Here is a 25098-nt window from a genome sequence, read left to right as displayed (position 1 = left end):
AGCTGTTCATAGGTCCTTTTTATTGTCTTTTTATATAAATAACATATCTTAAATAAATAAAAGTACGCTTCATACTGTATTTTGGTTGTCAGTTGTATAAGTCAAGCCTTTAATAAATAGACATAAGTTACGGAATGCCATTAAAATAGATTTGTGATGAATTGACTAAACAAGAAAATTTATGGCATGAAAATTCGCAAACTGCAACATTGTGAAAGTCAGTGCCCATTATAAACGTCTTTGCGTTAATTGTTAATATGTAACCGTTTAAAATGTAACACCTTAGTGGAAATATACGCGTTTCGGTTTCAGAAAGTGTCATCACCCGATAAATGTGTTTTTGTGTCTTATTATGGACACTCAAATGTGTCACTGTGTCGAAATTTATTAACACATCCATTTATTAACGTGTTTGTTTATAAAGTAAACATAACAACATAATTAGCGTTGTATTTATAATACCACAGCACATTTATAACATGTTACCAGGAAGGCTTGTTTTTACAAATGAGGTTATAGCACTCTCTAAGCAAAGCATAACTGCTGTACCTTTTACTGCATGCAGCTATGTGTATATCACTTGAGCTATAGCGGGAATGATACCCTTATTACGATATTGCAAATTAACTCTATATTTTGTTACTGCGTGAAAAACAGTGACTTATTATACGTGACTGTTCTGCATGGATAACACATTTCAGTGTTTGGTATTGCCTACTGTTTTGTCCACTTATAAAATACCTTAAATCAGATATGGTTTTTACACAAGACTTCTATCTCCCTTGGTCCCTTTATCTGTGCCCATGAATGTTTACTTAAAATAAAATCCACCAAGGTGTATAATAATTATTGTAGGGTGTTTTGGTTTTTGTGTTCATGCTATGTACTAGAAATACAGCACAGCTGTATACAGGGAAGAATAAATCTAGAGTTAAAATTGTATTTGATCTGAATTAGGACCTAATGAAATGTTTTGTATTTCCTTTGCACAGGTATGTATACATGTACATGTAAAATCTCTGTTGTATCCAAGTTAGACTTGCCATCGAGGTCTACGAAAAGAGAGGATATTTCAAACTACAGAGGCAGCACCCGAAAAAGGGCTGAAACAAATTAGTTAGATGTTACACTCGGTAGACTGCTCGTTCCTCGTGTAAGATTGCTATAGTTTGGATTGTCTATTTACGTTTACGATGCATGCGCGATCGAGAACACGGGTGCAATTTTGTCTTCAACTTACGGGCGTTTCACAACAGTGCGCCTCCAAGAGTTTGCAACGCGTTGGTCAATCACAATGTGCAAAATTTGTCGAACCAATGTGCGTTTGGAAAGGGTCGACAGATTTCGCGCGATGTGATTGGCCAACGCTTTGCAAACTCTTGGAGGCGCACTGTTGTGAAACGCCCGTATTATACGTTTAAGTGTTTGGCTCTGGATGGGAAAAGGGACCACGAAACGTTAGAATTCATGCTTATTTTACTGTCAGTGACAACAAATTTTTAGAAAGAACAGACAGATTTTTACACTTGTCAGCTACACTATAGTAGGCCTACACATCGATTGAAAACTGTCAGACATCATTCCGCTAATGCTGAAAGACTGGATCACATGATCAAAGCAATTTTCGTACTAAATAGAAATAAATACTTAACAATAGAATCGAAATTATTAAATTTGTTACTGTGAATACAGCAATGAATTTTTACAGTAATTTACGCTACATAATATGAAAACATATTGCAGCACGCTACTGTTGCACTTTTCAGGAAATGGCAGAATTCGTTTGGATAAAGCAAAAAGAGCGAGCGGGAAAGCCTGCTATTTCAATACTAAAACACGAAGAAAACGGTCAAAGTAATTTCCAAACATTGGATGTACATATAAGTTCATTAAACCCTGTGGGGGAGTTATTGACTGTTGGCTCGGAAGCTTTCAAGACACATTTCAAGTACATGCACTCCCCATATTTGCTTCATCTGTAGTCTAGGACAGGCAGTGCATAAAAATACAACAGATCAATCAATATCGCAAAACAATTCTGCATGAGCAATTGAAAGCTTATGATTTGACTTCGTCATACGTAAGTGGCAAAGACAGATTGGATACCGACGTCGCATTCGCAGGCCACCCTGATTCGTTGTTCTGCAGGTTCCCAGTCCTCTACGTACAGTACTTGGCCTGTTGTAGACGTGTTCGCGGCCACCGAGCAGTGTTCAGTTCGCCGGAGTACTGTGATGTTTAATGTCCTCTCACTGCATCGACCACCACCTGACAAGCATTGGAACATCCGAAAAGAAGTTCACTGTCTGGAATTGTGACTTAGGGAAGGTGCTCACAGTGTCTAGCATCCTTTTTGAGTGTATACCTGAAGTATTATGTGTTGAGATTGACCTATAGCAACGAGTAAACTCTTCACGAGGTCCACCTTCAGAAAATTCAAATTTCCTTGAAATGTTACTTCAGCGTCTTCTACTTGGACATGCACATGACATTAGGTTTGGGGAATGTGTCCATCCAAAAGCTTTCATTGCTACATTGTATTTATTCACATCACACCATTCACTATTGTATCGTCGCATAAGTTTACACCCATTTCGCAAACGTACCGAATACGTACATTATTGTTTTTTTTTGGGGGGGTGGGGGTATTTTTGTTCTGTTCTACAACATTAACACCTCCTACCAAGAAAAGTTGGATTGCCCATAAATCTATATCGTAGCAATTAGAACACAAAAGAATAAGTCTACCTGAAAGACAATCTGTGTTGCTGCTGCAGACGACTTCGTTGACGTAGCGCGGGAAAAGATCGTCTGAAAGTTCAGTTGTTGCGGGGCACGAGTCACACATGCGCATAAAACCTTGGGTAGCCTCCTGACCACTCAAAATGCAGAAATTCGATACTGTTGTCCCTGCAGACAAGAACACATCAATCACATGAAACGGCATTCTGAAAATTAGCCCAGGGATACTCCGTACAGTTCCACGTGAAGAACTAAAACTTCAATTGTTTCAATACTACAAAGTAAGCTTAATAAGAATATGTTTGGCTTAAATGCCGGCTGGTTCTGACAAATTTGTTCCGAAATCAGTTTGAATTATTTTAATTAAAGGAAGCATGGAAGTAATTATTTTGCATTTTTCTAGAAAATAACCATTGCTGATAAATAGGCGACCTTTCACACAAATTTTAACTCTTTTTTTGGGCGGTTTTATCATTATTTTGTTACTGTTACACTGAAGCAACGATGAAGCTTCACGGCAGTCAACAACACGCATGAGCCAGTAAATGGAAACAGGTTCGTGGATTGTATTCCCTTAAAAATGCCCCATGGCCACAAAACGCAAAAATGTGATATTGAGAAGTACATATTTGAAGCAAACGGCGACGTAAAAAATGACGGTTTGTAGGGAGCATGAATTATGGATGAAATCGTCTCTTCATTTCGAGATTCACATTGAGTGAGCCAGTGTATGGACGAAACACGCAATGTATTACTGGATATTTCCAATGGCCTCTTTCAGGTGGAAACCACTGTGAAGTTTTGTAAAGAAGCAAGTGACACGAAACAGTAGCAATGATCATTAGGGGGCTACAAATGTTTATGAGCGTGGGCCGCTGTAAATAATCAGTGACATGGTTAGCGAGGGCTTGGGTCGAAATAGGATTAATAATAGGATTAAAATCGGTCACTTATCTTATTTATTCCATGAAATATAAACTCTAGATTTGCTGGAGTTCAGTTCAGATTGTATCCTATCCACCTTCAAATAAAGGAGTGCTTTGCGTGGATTATTGAACGACGTCACAGTCGTGCTTCTCAAAGTTTCTCACAAAGGCCAAGAGAGTACAGGTTTGGTTTATAGGTTATAGACCTAGCCTGTTTCGAAAAGTATAAATCACTTACAACCACTATCCCACTTCCTATCCATGCATATACTTTTCCTAGATTATTCGTTTGGAACTACACCCGACCATGGAATGATACACTTTATAATTATGAGGTAACGTGTAGAGATTCAAATGGTATTAATCGGATCACGATGATGAGGGAAATCATATTGTAATCCTTAGGTGATCTAATGTACGTTGGTCACCATAAGAAATGGGTTTCGACAAATAATCAACGCAAATTTGACCGAAATCAGCCGAAACATTGTTTGGAAAGTAAACGATCAGCACAAGCGTGTCGCTTCAGGAAATATCCTATGTAAACGTGACTGTCATAAGAATAGCATACTACAAGGCAATGAAGACTGAATGTCAGTTTGCCTACTGACCTACAACGGATCTTCTGATCCGGGGGACATTCGCTTCTTCCGGTGTAACAAGGTTGGTTCGGATAGCATTGATGTGCGGATGCGGCAGAGATTCCTTGGCACTTGGATTGCCTCGAAGTGCCGCTTCAATCTGGAGCTTAGTCAGTCTGTCTAGTTCCTGTCAGTTTAACGATCAAAAGTTCAAGTTCGAATGACTGTATCATATATATGAGTAGGTATGAAACTGCATTCTGTATTACTGCTACTTTGAGGGTCCTCCCTCTGTCAGTTAACAATTTTGTCACATAGGCCTACATTACTAACACCCGATTCAATTATGACCGTTTGCTACCAAAAAATGGCAAATTCCATTTGAAAATAAAATTGGTGCATGTGTTAAAGTGTACGCAAGTAAGTCGAAATGGGGGGGTGCTGAACTATTGGAACAATGAACGTCTGTTCGTTTGTACATTCCCAAATTAATTCCGAATGCGAAAATCGCAATACGAGAATGAAATTTTTTTAATGTGTTAGAGTCTTGGGCACCCTCCTTTTAATACGTCTATTTACACTGAAGCTGTCTATTTTCTTGGGACTGCGAATTGGAAAGTTGGACGCCTCTTCCCAATTCTGATTAAAGTTCCACTTTACCTCATTTGTACCAAATGACATAAGGCTGGTGAAACCCTGGTGTGACTTGTCCGCGTATCTTGTGTTGACCTGTCCTAAGCTTTGAAGTATATCCATCAATTCATCGTCTGTTTGCCTTCTGCATTGGGACGTCCTGCGAATTCTAGTCGGTATTTGGTTCTGTTTGGATTGAGTAAAAATTCTGTCAGTGTTGTGTCAGTAATTACAGACGTTGTTTTGAGACCAAATGAGGCGTTAGTGGAGCCCTGAATGCAAATTCTATTTTCATTGTGTTTGCGGGTATTAAGGCAATTTTACACCAAGTGCAGGAAGCGAGTGAGCACACAAAGTATATATACTGTACTCTTGAACCTCCAAAGAGTGAAAATCCACTCCTTTAAAGTGACAATTCACTGTTTCTGATTGAAAGTTAACTAGGGCCCAGACTAATTCGAGTAAAATTTCTTCACTCCATAATAGATCAATATTTCGCTGAATTTCAACTGAAAGGAATTCTTTTTAAAACTAAATCAGTGTCATTTTCTAGTCCCTGTAGTTTCACATTCTGCAGAAGTTCGTTCACCTAAACTGATAACCAACTCCTGCTCAACGTGCTCCCGCTAAGTGCATACTTCTTGTTTAATATGTTTCACTCTTCCCAACAGTATTACAAACAGCTTGTTAGAATTTGCAACTTTATGCTCTCATGGACTTTCATTACAAAGATTCACAGGCTGTGAATTTCACACGCTGCGACATGGTTGTCACTCAGTTTAACGCTCAAAATGTTGAAAGGGATAAACTGGGAAACTTGATCGCCACTTGTTTTTAAATATGAGTTATTTACAATTAGAATTGATGTTGGATAACAATTAATTTTCATTGGTGGATTTTCTTGAAATATACTTTTCAACACATTCCAAATAAATTTTCAGTTGTTCTATTTTAATTACACGGCCAAACTTAGGTCCCGGCAATCATATTTTTAAAGACCTGACCTTTTCGTCATCTGCATAGCTTTCGGAGACTAGTGGACTTGTCCTCTGTTGGCGATTGTCTGCATTACAAAAAATTGTTAAAAGTGAAGTGTAATAATTAGACTAGTGGTGAATGGGGTTCACGCCAAAAGTCAAGTGGGTTTCAATGACTGCGCACTGTCCGCTATACTTAGAACGAAAGATGAGAAATACGATGCGTGAGTACGACGTTTATTTCGAGAGGTTTTGTGGGATCATGAAACACGGTCTGCCCACGGAGGATATTCAGTCTTTGTAGTTAAACGATTTCTTGGGTTGAAGGTGATCGGTGGAGATGTGGGTAGGCGTCAAGTTTGGGTACTTGGAATTCAAATTTGTAGTAAAAGTATACTGGTGATTCTAAGCACCATATAGATTTCAGTAATGCTGTCAGGACAGGCTTGACCTTGAGAGTTAGCGTAAGAGTTGGTCATCCTTAGAGGGTAGTAAATCGATACTGAACATGTGATGCATTACCGAATACTGAAAACGCGTATAAACTGTAAAAATGCCAGGGTGACTGTATAAACATCCCCATTTAGCGAAAAACTACAGGAACCAACACTAATGCCATTAAAAGTCCGTATTTTGGTTTCACTCGCTCATTCATGAACATCTCTCTTTACTATCTTACACATATCGCATAGGAATATCAAAGACTGAATAGCTGTATAATTTCTAACCTGAATCTGAGGCACTCAAGTCTGGTCCATCGTTGACGTATTGTGCAATTGGGCTCACGACGTCTTTACTAGTCATCCGTTCATTCTGATGTATACTTCCATGTTTTGGGGGTGTTTGGTTGTCCGTAGTTTTTAATCCCGTGTCTGTGACAATTTCTGCTTTTGAAGTCTTGAGAGGAATACCCGTAGTTGCAGTGCTGACCAGTAGAAGTGTTACTGTCATGGCTACCGTCGTCATGCTAACCTGCAAATTAATCAGATTTGAACAGAATCCAGTTCTTGAATCCACTGCATTGAAAGTGCACAGTATTTCCCGAGGAAGTTGTGCAGTCTGTAGCTGCTTTTGTGAAATACCCAATTGACCCCCAGGGATCGCGTATCATTCATTACTTGATGCCTTGGTGGGTCGGGTAGTCGAACTGTCACGAATGATTGGGCTATCAAAGGAAAGTATTTAACATTGAGAATTTATGGGTCTCGTTGTCCTAGGTGCGGAGCCCACAACGCACTTAAGGTGAAAAGAATTTCCGAACGAGGGTGACTGTATAATTATTTGGTTTTTTTTTCTGATCTCGGTGTCACTGCTGTTCGAAGAAACAGTACGGAGGAGTGTTACTCACAAAAGCCGTTCCTATTATCTGCTCAGTAATTTTGATGATGTCTATTAAACAATGAATCGACACCAGACTTGTAGACTTCAGTGTATGGCACATAACTTCCACTCGCCCACGCTTCCTGAGTACAGCTTTTCCTATACGCTTGGCATCTGTCGTAATTTATACACATTTACAGGTGGCTTCATGAGTCAGTAATATTACTTTTCAGTCGTATCATCTGGTAAATCGGTTGACACCCTTGAAGATGCAAGTCTGGGGATGTTGACCGGGTTACGCTCCATTTGAGGACGGGGTTCTTTGAACTAAACCACGTATATCGCTCAGAAATACGACCGTACACGCGTATATAGGATTCCAAATTATATGCAGCAATGTCCCGTAAGAATTTCAAGGCACACTAACAATGATCCCCAAGGGAAAATGAAAGAGAGAAAACTTATGTTCAGTTTTCAGAAAGCGGTTCAGTAATATGAATACCATTTTGCCGTTAGTCTTAAGATCGTTTGAAAGCTACTGGACGGAAATGTTAAACAACCGAACCGTCATCTTCAACTTCCCAAAACGTAGGATTGTCGAAACTTTTAGCGATATAAATGGAAAAGATGTTCACATTTGGATTTTTTTCTAAGCGCTCAGATAAAAATTAAAATAATAACACCGGGATAAAACATCGGTCAAACTCATGTGGTGAGCCTAGCCTAAAATTCATCAAATTTGGCAAAATGTTCCAGTGAATCTTTAATGAGCTCCATTTATTAAAAAAGTTCCTATCCCTCCAGCAGTGTGGCTGCCCCTGTCTGATTTGTGATCCTTTCAGTTTTGTGAGAATGACGACAGACTGGTCGTGAGCAGGAGTCACATTTCCGGTAAGTTTTGCCTGCAGTTTTACACGTGTTCTTCCGTTTCTTTGGTTGTGCCTATTTTAAGCTGAATAACTTTCACTCTGTGGATTGCGTTTAGATAGGAGCCTGACCGTTGTGCCCAGGCAAGCCCGGTATGAAGTGCCTAGCCTCGTGTTGAAAAAAACATTGTCCAATTTCAGCATCAAGGTGACTTAAAACTGCTCCCATTCAAAGTTCACCGTACACAATATTCGTAAGGACGGCGTGGCTGAAATTTCAAGCACCTTCCCATGAAGGTAGACGTGTTTTAAGTGTGCCCTTTGTCCGAGCCGTGTGCTGCGGAGAGTCTTCATTGAAATTGTACAGGATCTTCAAAGGAGTGTGACACTCTGAGCGGACAAAATAGTAGGTTCTCTTGGAAAGGCGGCCAATGTGGCGTTAAGACATGTGCACAAGATACACAAATAACTAAAAAATGACCGTAGCCGAATCCGGCAGCCGTTTCAATTATAAACTATAGTTTACGCGCGTTTCTGTGCTTTTTATTAACAAGTGGTCTTTTGGGGAATGTGTCAAGTTGGTCCAAAAATTTCCAGAGCTATTTGCCTCCAAACTAGACACGTACGACATGGTCAGTGGCGTAGCCAGGAGGCGCTAGACCGCGGGGGCCCTGTAAGAAGTTGTGTTCCCTCCTTAGGCCTAATCCTCGTATAAAATGACGTGCTGATACTGTTTTGTTTCATTCATTTAGTTAAAATAGACTTGGAGCACCAACGAAGAGGCCGTGTCATGCGAGGACGGATTTGCAGAAGGCTGCTAGTATCAAACCTATTCGTTAAGCAAAATAACAAATTACAAAAGCATTTCAAAGAAAATAAATGACAATTTGATGTAGGGAGAAAAAACTTGCACAAGGAGATTATCTTTGACATCAGTCTTTGCTGATAATAAGTTTCATGCAAGCCTCCATTTTGACAAATGCAGACGGAGAGTAGTCGCTCAACATTCTCAACACCCATTTCTGCTTAAAATTAAAGTTTAATACAAACCTCAGAAGATACTGAAAAAAATATGAAAGGGCCGAAAATAAATGAAAACACCTTGTAATCAACGTGGCACAAGAAGTTCATACCAAATTTCTTATAAAAACAAAGACCTGAAAACGTCTTCAAAGCTTACCCTCATGCTTGTTTCTTGATCGTGAATTTATACTGTAATAGCTTTGACGTCTTTGTATGATGCTTGCTGATTCGCTGCTCTCTGAATAGCACCACACCTGATTCTTTGCTGTTCCAGAGACTTCGCCACTCTTATAACTCGTTACCCGGAAGCAATTTCCCTGACCAAAATAGCCACCACAGTTCCGCAGGATGTCCGCAACATTTAGGAACTCTAACTGGTGCACTGCAACTTTAACAATCGCTGTCCTATTGGTTGCTTTAACGAGAGTGTGCGACAATATGAAAATTATAAAAATCTGTGTAGTTAAGTTTTAATTGTAACCGAGGTCCCTTGAGAGTGTAGAATATACGCCACTTGAACTTTCCGGAAAGCCAGTGACTTGGAGGTCAAACAGAAGAGCACTGGTTGAGCAGTGTCATCCTCTTCCATCAATTCCACCGAAGGAGGCATCTACCATACAGTCAAGATTCCCCATATCAATGCCTAAGGATTAACCTTGAATGAAAGATCGTGCATTTCGTGCATTTCGTCAAAAAGAAGAGCACTGGTTGAGCAGTGTCATCCTCTTTCATCAATTTCACCGAAAGATCCTGCATTTCGTCTTCTATTTTTTTATGGATTACTACCGCTGGATTTGATTTCTCATTAACAAAGTCACAATGAGGAAAGGTATTTTATAGGTTTACTGACAAGTTTTTAAAAATAAGAATGGTAAAAGAAAAAACGCGTATTTTAAATTTCGCTTCATGAACCAAATTCTTAAGCTTTTGCGCCTTTACGCCTCCTGCGCCTTGTGACATCTCGAGGCATCATCTGTTTCAGTCTAACGATTCTCGAATTCGTCTTGTGTGGGTTTTTCTGAAGGAATATCAATAAGTTATTGTTTGCATGGAATCTGTAGTTGGTAAACCTAATGAATACAGATCAGTTTCGTTGAGCAACACTGAATTTTTACAAATTACCTACTACAAATTAAGAGAATTGTGTCAATGCCCAATATAATTTCAATTTTAACTCCGTGGATGTGCAGACATTTAGGATAGAGCTTCTGAGCCCCATACTGCGCCAAACTTTTACGTCCAAGCATTGCAAATCTTTGATGTAAAATTGTAACGATGAAAAAAATACTCGCCACATGCATCAGCAACTGACAACAAAGTTCTTGCTCACTGAAATAATTTTCCTGGCAGTGACGCAGCCGTGATTTTTTGGGGGGACGGGTACAATCATCCAGGATTTTTTTTAACCTGTGAAAAAACCCTCAGCTATGCCAATGTTCAAGATACGCATGTACAGTATTAACTGTCCGGTTCTTCCACGACGCAGTGCCACAACGACGACCAGTTTTTCGACTTTCGCAGAGCAGCAAACTTCCTTTAATGTTGTTTCTCAGACACCGCTTTCGATCCTTTCACGAATAAAAGCACATGTGATAATTCTGGTTAATCGTATTAAAAGAGCACCTATCGTGCTTATCCAGTATTCAAATTGTCCATGCTTTTCTGGATGGACGAGGGCGATGTCAAGTTGATGTCACTCATCGAAAACATTTGCTCAAATTCTTAATTCAGAATTTGCTCTCCTGAAAATATTTTTTGCTTTCAAAACTTGGCTCAATAAAAATGTCATTTAAAGAATACTTTGTTGACTGGCTTACTACCATAAACAACAGTAAATTACCACAGAAAAGAACATTTTGAGACAATGATTCTGGCAAAGTTTGGTGAATAATATATGCAATATTGAAATTTCTTCCTGGGATGACATCACAGTTATGCTACTGAATCTGCAGGTTTGCATGAGCGTAGTGAAATTCAGTGAAATTTCAAACACCTGTTTATAAGATTTCCAAACAAAAACTTGAAAGTAATGGGGCACAGAGGCGCACTTCCAATAGTTTCATTTTAAAATACATTGCACATGCCCTTCAGCACTTCTTAAGGTTGAATATGCAATTATTAATCCTTACATTGTTAAATAAGTCATATATTCGATGCTCGCTATTACAAAATCGGCAATAACAAAATTTCGGTTATAACAAACACACATCATTGGTCCCGGCGAAAATAGTGCACATTTCTATGGCAGAAAATCTGTTACAGTGAGATCATATGCTGAGGAAAGCGATATTCAGTGGCGTAACTACGAAGATGAGGGGCAGGGGGCCGATGGAAGTGCGTAAGGCCCCCCTGCCCTAATTTGAAATTTTGAAATTTATACAACCTGTGTACAAGCAGAAGTTCATTCGCTTGTGTTAAAAATGTGTTCCCCGGCTGCCTCTAAAACATTAATAGTTACTCTAATGACGGGATTGCGAAGTTGGTGAGGCTGTGAACTGTTATTTAATGAAAATACAAAAACAGTTCCAATCAAAAGGTAAATTGTCTTTAAAAGTACTTTCTTTTAGTACTTTCAATAAAAGGAAACAACGTCAAGAGGAAAGTTATACGATTGTTTCCAAATTCCTGAAATGAAATATATACAATGAACTAAATTCAACGGTAACCTTTTCTCCAACAAACTTTTCATTGTTGTCTTAGGTGACGCGCTTTGTATTATATGAGTAAACAAAACGGCGCTTGTGACTGAGTCACCCTCACGTATCTACGAAAAATGTCCGGAACTTGATTCCTACTTCGTAGGGCCGCGTGCCTCACGGCACGCAGTATCAAGACCGCTTACACCCCCCACCTAAATCATTAGAAGATGAATAGAATAAATCCAAATTAAAATAAACATTTAAAACTATGATACAATGAAAGGATGACTTAATCAGTTAACAGTCAGTGACTTAACAGTCTAACGTTAATACAATAATTTAATTAATTGACACAGTCAGTCAAATACAATCAAATTTGTTGCCTTGTTTCCTTCTTTGCAAGTGTTAGGGTTCCTCGGGCCTATGTTCTACTCAATTGCATTCAATTAAGAAAGTTGAATCATGCAGTTTTAGGGATCTTTGCTCTCTACTTAAAACAACACTGCAAAGATGTCAAATGAACTCGTTTTTCGTAACAGTACATTTATTGTGTCCATAACTTTACAACAACGTCAGGAGCAACAAATCAGGACCAGTCTCTGAAATCAGGTCAGTTGAAAAGCCTAATAACAGAGATCGCTCCACTTGCCGACATGTCAGGTCTCACGTACGCACGCACTCCAGTGATACACTACCCAGACATACGACAACTTCGAGTGCACCCGGAGATCCGCATTATTTGACGATGTTCACTTCAATTTTAAGATCGTGCAGGTGTCCCAGATTCACGTTTACGTCTCTGTGTAAATGACTCCTGAGGTAGCATTGATAATCAATTGATCATGAGACCATAAGAAGATGAGGTAATTCTCCCCATCATTTTCCACTGACCATGCATCAATAGGCCTATGCAATACTTTTATAATTATATCAGTTCTGACGTCATTCTTTCACATAACCAGTTTATAGGCCCAGTCCTCATTCACTGAGGTGTGCCTAGTCAAGACACCAACATAAATCCCATTTGTTGAAGTAAATTTACCACGATGATCGTCTAAGCTGGATTAGAGTATTACCCACTTCAAGTCGTACATCAAGACAAAGAAGACCAACTTTAGCCAATAAAATACAAATTGAAACAAATGACGTATCAACTGAAATTGCCACAGGAAAAGATTGGGGTCTACACTGACTTCATTTAACATTATCGAAGCTTGGTTAAGCCATCAAAATGGATAGCTTTAGTTGCTTATCAGGAGAGCCTTGCTTATTACCGGACTAGTCTCCATCACGCTACCGTTCAAGCAGGTATTCAACATGTTTACCGAGATAAATTGCAACTTTTGTTTTGTGGTAAAACTGAGAAAAAAAGAGGCCTCTCCATTTCGTTGCAGTACCTTAACGCCATAGCGGACAAAAAAACTCTAAAAAAGGATTACTTTATCCTCAAAATTAATAATATCGAAATTATCTTACCGGCTACACGTGTTTTGCAGTTGGATCCAGGCATTCGTTTCATGCTTATTTACTTAGCAAGCAAACAATTTGATTAAAAATAGTCCTGATGATATGCACAATACAATGGCTCTTCACCCCCGTGTCACTTACGGATAGGCGTGTCACACGTCTGTGTTGACATGAACCTTATTGTCATTTATAGATCAACGGTGACTGCCCAATTTAGATGACTGCCTAGTTTAGAATTCAGTTTGTTTGCTTTCGTCGAGAGAACAAAAGTTTTTATCTTGAGGTATTTCTAATTTTAGCCCAATTTCCGCTTTGTCGAGAATGTATATATTTTCGTTCTTTGGATACCTTGTCTTATCATTTATTTTTTGACAAAGAAAATTGTATTCTCAAGCAATTGAAAGGAAACAAACCTGACACTGCCAACCGTCAATCATTAAGAGTCTTGAAAAGTTGGGAACTTCGTGGTCCGTGTTTGGAAAGAATATTTCTTTATATTTGTTTGAAATAATTCCCACCGAAAGTGCAAAACTGATTCTATTAATTGAATGTAATATGAGTGGAACCTTGAAGGTCTAAAATATAACTGTGTGCAGTTATTTCTAATCTACGTTCGTTCTAACGAGTATATCCCAGTATTATCATCCTTGATAATTCGGGATTCTCCAGGTCGGTTATTGTCATGTATGTTAGTGTTTCAATTCCATGAGTTTGATGTTTCCCAATTCGTAATAGACCTGCGTACAATAAAAGTGAAACAACTTTTACTCATCTTATCTTATCTTGTTTTGGAATGACAGAGAATACCCTTTTCGTGACTCATTTAGTAAGTTTATCCTCTTCTCCAAGCAGGTTGGGTTCGGTTGACTCCTGTCCTTGATGAAATCTCATATTCTCCCAGCAAAAATATTAATATTTTGTTCTTCAGTACTTGTAAACCATTTTATTACTTTATTTATTTAGAAAGAGTTCACTATCTGCCTGATCTTAGTGTTAGTGCAACTTGTCGTCAAAAGCTTGGGTGGAATGCTTACATTATGAAGTAACGGCCAGTTCGTACTCAGTGCCAACGGTCAAACGTGAACCCGCTGAAATCACAAATTTGTTTGAAGTTCGTAAAAGGTACCACATTTCAGTGATTCGTTGTATATTATTTGCGAAGTGAATTCGCTTCTGGTTGCGTTCGCATTGGCGTCTGAACCAAAGCAATCTGTCATTCTAAATAGTGTCATTTCGTTAAACCATGTAAGTGGATGGCGCGAGTATAGGTGGATTAGGGGTCCAGGAACACCAGATTGCGGTTAAGACTGGTCGGCACCAAACTAAAGCCAACCATGGCTTTTCTAGTTATTAACGGAAAAGCCTTCCTGCCCTGTCTCTTACAAGTTTTACAAACCAAATTGTTAAGCAGGTCTCATTTTAGTTTTTCTAACAGTCTCCCCAATTGCCTTCCTTTAGGCCTAATCTGAGCATTACTACTTCGTCGTGCCATTCCCATTCACCATGCAGTATCAGGCTTATATCCACATCATTTGCTTGACAACTTTTAAACATGTTAATCCCCTCGACCATGTCTTTGAGGATGGTGGGGCGAAGAGTGATTTTTTTCCCTGAAATGATTGTTCAATTTTTCATCCGTAGAAAAACCCTTCCTATCCAAAGGAAGGTGATATTTCCGTTTCGAGAGTACTTTCATTTTCTTTCAACATGCCTGTTCAGGAGCAGCTCCCTCCACTCCAATGGCGGATCCGGAGGGAAACGAAGGCCATGCCTCCAAAAAAAGAGCAAAAACTTGTTTAACATAATGAGCAAAATGCATTTTTTGGGGGGGTCTATTTCCTTTCCCATCTTCTTGAAGCAATCACAAACAACAAAAAGAGTCTGAACATTCATGCAGATAGGCCACAAAAAGTTACATTAAAAATTTCGAAATTTTTGCTCCCCCAATAAACAAACACCCCCCCCCAAATGGTTTATGATCCGCCTTTACTAGCCCCCCCACCCAAAGTCCCAAACCTTTGCGCTACCCTTGAGAAAGGTCATAGAAAAATGCACTCTAAAAACTGTTTTGATAATAATTAAACACAATCTTGAATTTTACTCGTGTTAAGAAGCCGAACATTATGTGCCCGGTTGCTAAAAATGAATGTTTCGCTGCTAAACACTAACTGTCAAATTGTTAAATATATATATGCACATGTTCAGAAACTGATTGCAAAAAAATTATTTGATCAGTTATATTAGTGGCTGCACCCTGTTCTTCCATTGTACATTGAGAAATTTACAACTGTTTTGCCCGCGAAATCTGGTTTGGATCCAACCTTAGAACGATTGTGATTGTGATATAGGGTCAAAAAGTCAATTACAACCAAGGTATATTAAGGAAAGATTTCTGAGGTAAATCTTGTGCATGGATGGTGAGCTGAGGCAGTTTATTTTAAACAGCCTATGAATGTCATAAAATTTTGCGTATCAAGAAGAAACGAATTCCACTCAGCAGCAAAATCTTATCTTTTGAGAAAATTGCTTTTTATAGTTGGACACCTATGGAGAATTCGTTCAGTTTAACTGAAAGAATTTATTAATACATTGCACAGGGCGAAGGTGTGAATACGTACCATTTGATAGAAATTGTACTGTATAAGGGTTGATTTAACGTAATCAAGAATTAATTAAACACAAAGCAAGTTCTACTTGCCCTCCAGGGCGAGTAATTGCGCCCCATCTTGAAAACGATTTCCGCCAAGTGCATGTGTTTTTCGTCCAGTCACTGTTTGTATCTTCAGACTCGCACTTAATGTCGACCTTCTGACATGTCTAATTTAGTTCATTGCTGACGACAAAAGGGGGCAGAAATTCTGCTGTTATTTCAAGTGTGCGATGTTCTGATGAATAGAATACAGTCGTTCAAAATGACAGTCCCGGATAGGAGGCAAACATTCTCTTGGTCTCCTTCCACAGGATAGTTTATTGCAGGTAGAGTTGACATGATTAATTAATTTTTCTTGAAAAAAAGTCACAACATCCCGATCATGTCGGCCTTTTTGAATGGCGAGCGCTTCGAAACGTTACAAACTAGAAATTATTTCAAAGTCATTTCAGGCTTCCAAGGCAACCTTTGAACTGATCCTTTCCTATATTAGACTCGCTTTGGAGCAGAGCATATGATCAGGCATTTTTTTACACAGACCTGGTAAAGCCTCATAGTTTGCCGTTGCTGCGATGACCGAAAATAAAGTTGCGTCGGTCTTCCAGCAGCAGTCAACTACAGCAACAGAAGCAACGCCAGCAACGACGGCAGCACAAACCAGCGTTATGCGCAGCAAAGCTTGTCGAACTTTCGGCCGACAGTCGGTAAATGCTTCAACTGTCGACATTCCGCCGTGTCTCATACAAAATTTGAGGCGATTCATTTGATTTTGAATTGGACACGAGAGAAAATTCGACGATGAACGTTTTCGAACGAATGTTGCCAGGGGATGCTTGAAAAGAATACGGCATCTTAAATATATATACTTGATTTTTTTTTATAAGATGGTAGCCGAGAAGTACATATATCAAAAGTCATGTGGGCAACTGGTCAGTTCACATCTGTTCCATTACACGACAATTTTAACATTGTTCAATGCATTGATGTCCTTATGCCGGCATAGCGCTGCAGATCCTCTCGGATATGCCGAAAACCTTCAGGTGCTGCCGCTCGTTGATTTTCTATTCGGTCTAATTCAGATTTTGAGGGAATACTTTCTTCAGACCGAGCAGAACATTTGTGAATTTGATAGCAATCGTTTTGGAAGCTTCATGGGAACAGATGCAGGGCACGCGGTGCTGTGGCAGATAGGCCTATCCAATGCAGGTCATGTCCCGCACCACCCACACCCCTAGATTTAGCAACATCTCTTTCAACAACTGCACAAGCTTACGGCTGCTGGTAACTGGGCTTATCTTGGTTTGAGCGGAACGCTTTACGAAACCGCATTTTGTTGTCCGAGGTATGTAGTCCTTAGGCTCCAGGGAGTGGGGGCGTCAGGGGCGGGTTAAGAGTGCAATACAGGACACAGCCTGCGTGTTTCAGCGCACGTTTCTCCGGTCAAAATCCTTTGAACTGTCGAGTACAATTTTTGCAGTTTCCAGAATGACAGACTGGTTATTTATGTACTGTTTTTTAAACTCACTTCTTTAAAGAAACCTGTAATCATAAAACACTATGCAGATACTATTAGTAATTATACTGAAACTCTCAGACTTAATCTCAGTTCAGCGAGTGTTTCTTTCGCTTTTGGCAAACATTTGGCTTGTCATTTAAATTAGGATTTGTATTGGCGCTGTTGCACTTCTATCCTATCTGTCATATGTGTTCGAACCCTTTGCAAGCCACGTCTAGTATTGCGTCCTCCTTGCATTATTCCGTGGGTGTTCGCTGTGATATCATTTATGCAGTAGTCTCCCTCTTACCAGACTTTAAATAAATTTTAAAGGTTAGTTAGCTTCCAGAAGTACAACGAATTAACTAAGAAAAATGCAAGTTTTACCCGTATTGCAGCTACTTGTAGTTTGTTCATGAAAGTTAAATGAATTGCTGAACTGGCATTTTCATGAGGTGTTCAACGTCATTCAGCTAAAACGTGAACAGGCTACATGCATAGACCTACAGAAATGCTTCCCTGATCTGAATATGAGTTTTGTGTTAGGATCTCTTTAAGTGTTCATCAATTTAATAATCTTTGATGATCTTCATTAATTCAAGCGTGGAGCCACGGTTTTATTTTCCCATTGCGAAATGGTAATTTGCTTGAAATTACAAAATTAGTACCTTTAAGTAAGCGAGTAAAGTAACATTATAGTTGATTTTGAAATTTTACAACTCAGTATTTGATGATTTTTCATACGTTTTGACTGTCCAGTTTTTGCATGCGTGATCTGTTTTCACCCTCCGGATTTGGCACTTATGGTTCATTTGCCATTTTAATTTTCTATTAGATCATACAGCCATTTGCATTCTGCCAAACTGCATCCCTTTGGCAACGGCACGTATTTATTGGTAGAGGTATAGATGTTAATTTTTATGATATTCGCTGCAATATTATTGGAGCCCATCAAAAACGGACCTAACCTTATTACTTATCACAGTAAGCTCTCAGAAGGAGCACACATTCTGAATTTGATGCTAGAGACACAGTTGCTACAGTTTTCTGTACTAACATTGCGTTATGTTGTTTATGATTCGTGGTACCCTTTTTGTTTGGATGTTTAGGGATATACTTGGCTGTAACTTAGCCCTGATTAAGCTTATATGTGTGGTTACTTTCGCCGAATTTGATGTTTTCCAATATTTCAATGGGTGGTCGAATGTTCCGGCCACAACCCAGACATGAACTGTCGTAAATACTCGCCACCAATAGGCCTTGAACTTACAGCCGCATTGCAGATTGAGGAGTCACGACGAATGTTCAGTAATTTGCTCGTGCCTTTTTAACTTGTTTCCATAGTAAACCACTCTTACGAAAGATATGTGCATTGCAGAACTTCCGGATGCTGGGAACTGGAGACTGAAATACAAAAGCTGTCTGCCACCCAAACAGGAAAATCTAAGCTTTTGTGCGACTCAAATTAATCCATTCCCTCATATTTACCACCCAAACCCATCAGAAACTACGGGCTTAACACTATTTTCCAAATATCAGTGAAACCGGATATATGCACGAGGAAAGGATCGAGAGAAAAAAAAGGATATCAAAGCACCCCTCAATCTCCCACTTTATAAACATTTACTCAACATGTCATTTTAGTTTACAGTGAATTTTCCTGAAATGGAAGCTACACACAACAGACCGGGAATTCTTTTCCAGACATCTCCAACGTCAAGCCAGAGCAGTCTTTGAAAAAGTCAAAAATAAACAACTTAAGACCTACAAATATTTAATTCAAAATTAAAAATCTCCAGTTCAAATATTTATTTTCGTTTCGGATATATTTCAAGTATATTTATTCAGCCATTCCCCCAGAAAGGGAAAAAACTTTGACAAAACCTTCTCCACGAATAATTATGCCTTCACAATATTTTCTTTTCAAATTTACGAGTGCTTTACTTAATCTGTTAACAAATTTCCATTTCTTGTATCCTAAAAGTTGTGACATCAGAGGTAAAACAGGCTCTGACACCTCTGAACCAAAGAGGTCAATAAAATTGGATGTAAAACTGCGTTCGTTGATCCTACCCACAGGGATGATGCTGGAAGTGATGTCCTGGCACTAGACAGAAGTTCAGAGACACACAGGGCATTAATTTGCTTGATTGAGAAATGTAGAAGTTTTTTTCTGTAGGCCTAACACGGACTCTTCCCAGAATTTGCTGCGTCATGGGCTGATGGTGAAGTCGCCTGGATTTGTGAGGTACACCGAACCGAACCCCAACGGAATCGTTCAGTTGTACACCCGCTGGCAAAATGACATAAACCGACTGCACCGATGACGTGTCCACTCTTCAGCTACATGCGCCTCACGTCAAGCCAAATCCCCCGCCCCATTTCCTGCTACATTATCCATTAGTGCACACGATTGACCTTTCAGAAAAGGACAATAATTGTCTGGGGAAAGTTGGACCGCAGACCCTCCTCAGTTGATAGTAAATTCTGATTCATAAAGTGACGTAGATTTGATGCAGCTGTGTTACCTGCCATTAGCACTTACGCCCCTCAGACAGCTGATTCATATGTCGAAGTAGGTGTGATTATGCGCTAAAGCGACCGCGTCTGATATACTTCCAGTTTATTGGACATGTAGTAGGTCACACTTTCCGTGGAGAGATCGTGATGCTCTTCCAAAAATGTGGCGCTCGAAAAAGTCACGCCGAAAAACTAATGCAACGCTCAGGGGAAGTAGACTGGTGGCACATATGGAACACCATAGAAACCAGTCTGCCTTGCCATGGCTACGGCCGGGTGTGTGGTCATGATGATGTCACAAGACTTACCGGATGGCGCCTCATTCAAAATGCCGGTAACCACAAGCCCTTCCCAGTGGACGACAAAATACCTTGTTCTACTGATGACCATTACAACATCCGTTATTAATTCAAGAGATGACCACGGTCGTGCACCCCAAGTTCATTCCCACTCAATTTCAATACTTGCTGCACATAATTATATATTACAAGCAAAGATAATGTTTGTCGCAATGTACGGTAGGCTTTCATTTAAAAGAAAATTAAAATAAGTGTCAGGAAAATATAAAGAAAATACAAGGACTTTGACAATGCTCCATCTTCATGTCTGATTTTCATGTTTTTCTTAATTGAAATGAACTGTTCAAAACGCAAGAAAAAAGGGTCTTTCTGATATTTTATCAGTAAAATAAAGTACAAAAAATACTTGTACTGTGCTCATATTGACGTTCCAGGTTTCCACTGGAGGCCAAAAAGGCCGAATCACTCACAAGCTATACGAATTCTCTTTTCCAGTGCCATCCTGACTACTTGCATTTACAGCAGACAAATTAAGACGCCGCAAAGTACAATAAATATAAGAATGTGATCCTCGTGAATTAATCTGAAGATGAAATGAAACCTGATGGCATAAATTCAAAGTCAAATTCTTCATCAAACTACCCAGACGAAAGTTTGGGACAAAATGGATGTATCTATCGATTGAATGTAAATGAGCTGGCGCTGTTAAATTGGGCTCGAGCAAATATGTTTACTTTCAAAAGTGACCACTACCGCCGACATTTTTTACGACTATATACTGAAGATCGTAGTGTTTTCAAGTCTGGCCCAGAAATAAAATAACTGCAAAGATAAGTACAGTGTAGGCTTACAGTTATGCACGGTATTTTCTTTTTTTTTTTTGTTTCAAGTAACCAAATTAACCATACCTGCCAAAACACAAGTCACGTGACACAGTAGCCTTTTCGTTGAGCCATTTCTATTGGTTTCGACACGTCTTTCATTATTGACGGTTTAGTCTACACTTCGTTCATATTATGACTACGTTCCATCTGATTGAGATACCGTGAGCGGAGGTGCGTTGAGTATACCTCGGGGAGCGGCAGATTTCCTTGGGACTTTCCCGCAGATCTTCTGCCTCATGATAATTGCTGAGATTGTGCTTCCTATCTGGGTGTGTGTGTGAGGGGGGTGGTCGTTGCTTTGTTTTAGTTTAATGCTGCTGAAAAATGATCAAACGTAGATCATCGTTTCTTCCTGGTACGGTTTGTGACTGCCATCATTCGGGAGCATATGATATAGGTCATTTTCTAGAGAAGCAGTTGGCGAACAGATTGGACAATCCAAGCACGTTAAAATCTACATTAAAATCGAGGAAGTCACGAGAGCTATACCAAAATGGATTGTTTTCAGCTGAAACTAAAACAATTTGCCCCAAAGCTTTTATATGAAAAGTTTTTGTCAAGTGAACGTGCGACAGCTAAAAGCAGTGGGCCTTGCTGCCAGACACGCATTTCTGATCCTCGTCTTTAGCTCAGCTCATCAGTAGAATTTAGAGCTAAATAACAATAGGTCATTCAAAAGATAAACGAAAAATTGGGGACATGGCCGAGTCACTGGCGATTAATAGAAGAAACTATCAGTCTCCTGTCTGGTCTACGCCACCGTTTGGTTATTTAGTTCACCATATATCAAACCCATAAAAACTGTCAAGTGGTGTATTCTTTCAAACACATTAAGTATATGAATTGTGTTTTACTAAAGGGTCAATTGCAGATCTAAATTTTACGACTGGAGGATGAAAGGGCAAAATGACGATTTTTTTGGGGGGGGGGTGCCCCCGTTTTCCGTTCATGAATTTTCTTCTAAAAGCGCGTGAGTATATGGTTTTAAATTTTGAAAAAAAAGGCTCAGTTGGCGGAGTGGACATACCAGCTGGTATGCATGATTGATGACTCCTGAGCCGAGGGCAGATTGCCTGAGGCAAATCCTTCCGATGTATCGCAACGAACGAACCTCATGTGGCAGAAATCTCTTTGATTAGATTAATGAATTTGAAACTTACAAATGCAGAAAGTTCAGTTTTTTTTGTTTTCTAAAATGATTTGCAAACATGGCAGTCAAATAGATGTGCCTCACTGTTCTCAGGAAAAGTACGTTTTACCCCAATGCAATGTGCAATAAAAAAAATCGGAAAGTCAGGCGTAATTTTTAACATCTTCCAGAAATCCAAAATACTGTGGTTGAACTGCAGTCTGCTTAAAAGTTAATTTGAAAAGGGATAGTTTGCTTATTTTGAGTAGTAATTAAGATTCAAAATAAGGAATGAAAAGTTGCAAAGGATATTTTGTGTTGTTGGACTTTCTGAAGACTTTTAACATTGGGGCTCATGCGTGTTGCAAGGGCGAAGGGAACTAAAAGGCACGATTTCATTGCTTTAACAGGTCCCAACTCTATGTATCCTGATTGCGACTACTGTGTACAGGAGAACTTGGAAAAGTCAAGAAGTGCTGAAGCGATGAGTGTTGCATACCCTTTCTCACCAGAATTCTGTTTTGCTTTGAAGATCCACCAACTGCTAGGATGTCTAAGCTCAGACCGATACTTCAGGTCAATATCTGTGAAGAACCGTTCCACCAAAAATAAAAACAAATACGCTCAGGTCAACTGAACATATCATGTGCATTTAGATTTCAACGAGTGAAATATATGCCTTACAAGTGTACAATTTCTGGCCACAAGTTGCCTTGACGTGTGTGTCAGTTGTAGCCATGCGTCGAAGTAACCGTGCAATGAACAAGCCTGCCACATGAGTACAGTGTCAACATTGAGAAAGTCATTTGAAATATTCTGCGGAAAGTTCCAGTTCTAAACTTTGATCACGTTTACCTTCAGTATCTCCATCCGATCCTACATGATGGTCAAAACCGCACTCCAACAAAAAATGTCTCGAAGCCCGTCGGTCGACGTACACACGTCCGTCTTGATTCGAAAATCATGCCGATAAGTACCCATTGGGTCAGTAATACCAATACAACGCATAACAAATAGTACGTAATACAATCTACATGTATATTGTAAACTTAAAAAGGCCAGCGTCACCTTTTTGACCATTGTTACAACTCGTGTAAAAATACATTACATTTAAAACATGTCAGTCTAAAATTACAGAATATTTGTGTATTTCATTTTGTCCACATTTTACTAAACTTTTGTAGTATTTTACCAATTTCTTTTTACCAATTATATGTTCATTGTTTACAATTCATTTTGTCAGTGTTCAAATCTTTCTCTGCTCACTGAGGTCTTTCTGTCCTGTCACCAGTGTTATCGAATTGGCATACCGGTACTATTTCTGCGAAATGTCAATTATTTTCTAAGGCAGGTAGACAGAAACGAACTTTTCAAATGGTGTACTTAAGTATACATGACCATATCATAACTCGCCGGATTGAAATGGAACATCACAAACGTACAAAAAAGTATCCAAGTATGTGGTTACGTTATTGTACTGACGAAGCACCTAAGAATGTGCCTACGAGCATTAAACTCCGCCTCCAATATCTTTATTGTTTTACATAACTCTTCAACGCACTTGAAACAATTCTAGGTTTACTTCTTGGGAGCTATTACGTGTATTTCAATGGATTAATTACCCGCTCGCCATCAAATTCTGACTGCTCTGCAAGAAACGTGCTAGATAAACCCTACATCGCACCAGGACAATCCCTGTGAATTCCTAAACCCTACAACGCACCAGGACAATCCCTGTGAATTCCTAAACCCTGCACCGCTCCAGGATAATCCCTGTGAATTCCTAAACAATACATCGCACCAGGACAATCCCTGTGAATTCCTAAACCCTACATCGCACCAGGACAATCCCTGTGAATTCCTAAACCCTGCACCGCTCCAGGATAATCCCTGTGAATTCCTAAACAATACATCGCACCAGGACAATCCCTGTGAATTCCTAAACCCTACATCGCACCAGGACAATCCCTGTGAATTCCTAAACCCTGCACCGCTCCAGGATAATCCCTGTGAATTCCTAAACAATACATCGCACCAGGACAATCCCTGTGAATTCCTAAACCCTACATCGCACCAGGACAATCCCTGTGAATTCCTAAACCCTGCACCACTCCAGGACAATCCCTGTGAATTCCTAAACCCTACATCGCACCAGGACAATCCCTGTGAATTCCTAAACCCTGCATCGCACCAGGACAATCCCTGTGAATTCCTAAACCCTACATCGCACCAGGACAATCCCTGTGAATTCCTAAACCCTGCATCGCACCAGGACAATCCCTGTGAATTCCTAAACCCTACATCGCACCAGGACAATCCCTGTGAATTCCTAAACCCTGCACCACTCCAGGACAATCCCTGTGAATTCCTAAACCCTGCACCACTCCAGGACAATCCCTGTGAATTCCTGTAAATGTCAAACACTGCACGTGCTTTCGTATAACAGAAAACAATGCAAATCAACAGTCAATTTCCATTCAAATACGAAATCTTGTACACTGTTAAAACAGAATATTCTTATTCCTGCCTACATTCGAAGTTGAAAAGACAAATGCAGGGAACAATTCCAGTGCACATACTGAAAAAAAAATTGTACGTCCAGTGGGTGGGAGGTGGGTTCACAAGCATCGACTTCAGTTCTTTCATCGAAACCGCATATACGCCTAAGCCTGTAATTTTCGAGCTAAATGAAAATACTCGGTTTGACATAAAGTAGATTTCCAAGAGACGGTAAGGGGGAGGAGTAGATGACGCTGAACTCGGAGGGAACAAGGCCTCATAAACTGCTACTGATAATTTTAAATCCTTAGAGGGGGACGGAGAAATTGTATTGCAAAATTATATATGAACATTGGCTCCAATATATTACTTAAGGTCTTTGACCAAAAAAAAACTTGAAAATACTGTCCAAAAACTGCTACAGAGCGGCTTCAAAAACTTCACATAA

The 25098-nt window shown here is 39.5% G+C and overlaps 1 protein-coding gene across 3 annotated transcripts; it reads right to left on the bottom strand.

Moving 5' to 3' along the window:
* Positions 1-13244, bottom strand: LOC110982466 (uncharacterized). Of its 3 annotated transcripts, none has more exons than XM_087145010.1 (7): positions 13184-13244; positions 6588-6831; positions 5887-5945; positions 4910-5068; positions 4280-4436; positions 2749-2910; positions 1-2268 (listed from the first exon to the last, which is right to left on the bottom strand). In XM_087145010.1, exons 2-7 carry the CDS (start codon positions 6823-6825, stop codon positions 2075-2077), a joined length of 969 nt encoding a protein of 322 aa, XP_087001136.1. In that variant the 5' UTR covers positions 6826-6831; positions 13184-13244; the 3' UTR covers positions 1-2074. The 3 variants fall into 3 exon arrangements, with proteins under 3 accessions (XP_087001136.1, XP_022096563.2, XP_087001134.1); XM_022240871.2 differs by lacking the exon at positions 13184-13244 and adding an exon at positions 9226-9613; XM_087145008.1 differs by lacking the exon at positions 13184-13244 and adding an exon at positions 7208-8756.
* Between the last annotated feature and the right edge of the window lie 11854 nt (positions 13245-25098).

The sequence above is a fragment of the Acanthaster planci genome, linkage group LG13 (genome assembly GCF_054643075.1).
Source record: "Acanthaster planci isolate LZ-2023a linkage group LG13, COTS_SCS, whole genome shotgun sequence".
Lineage (NCBI taxonomy): Eukaryota > Metazoa > Echinodermata > Asteroidea > Valvatida > Acanthasteridae > Acanthaster > Acanthaster planci.
Note: the sequence above shows the minus strand (reverse complement) of the source record. Positions and strands in the feature narration are given on the sequence as shown.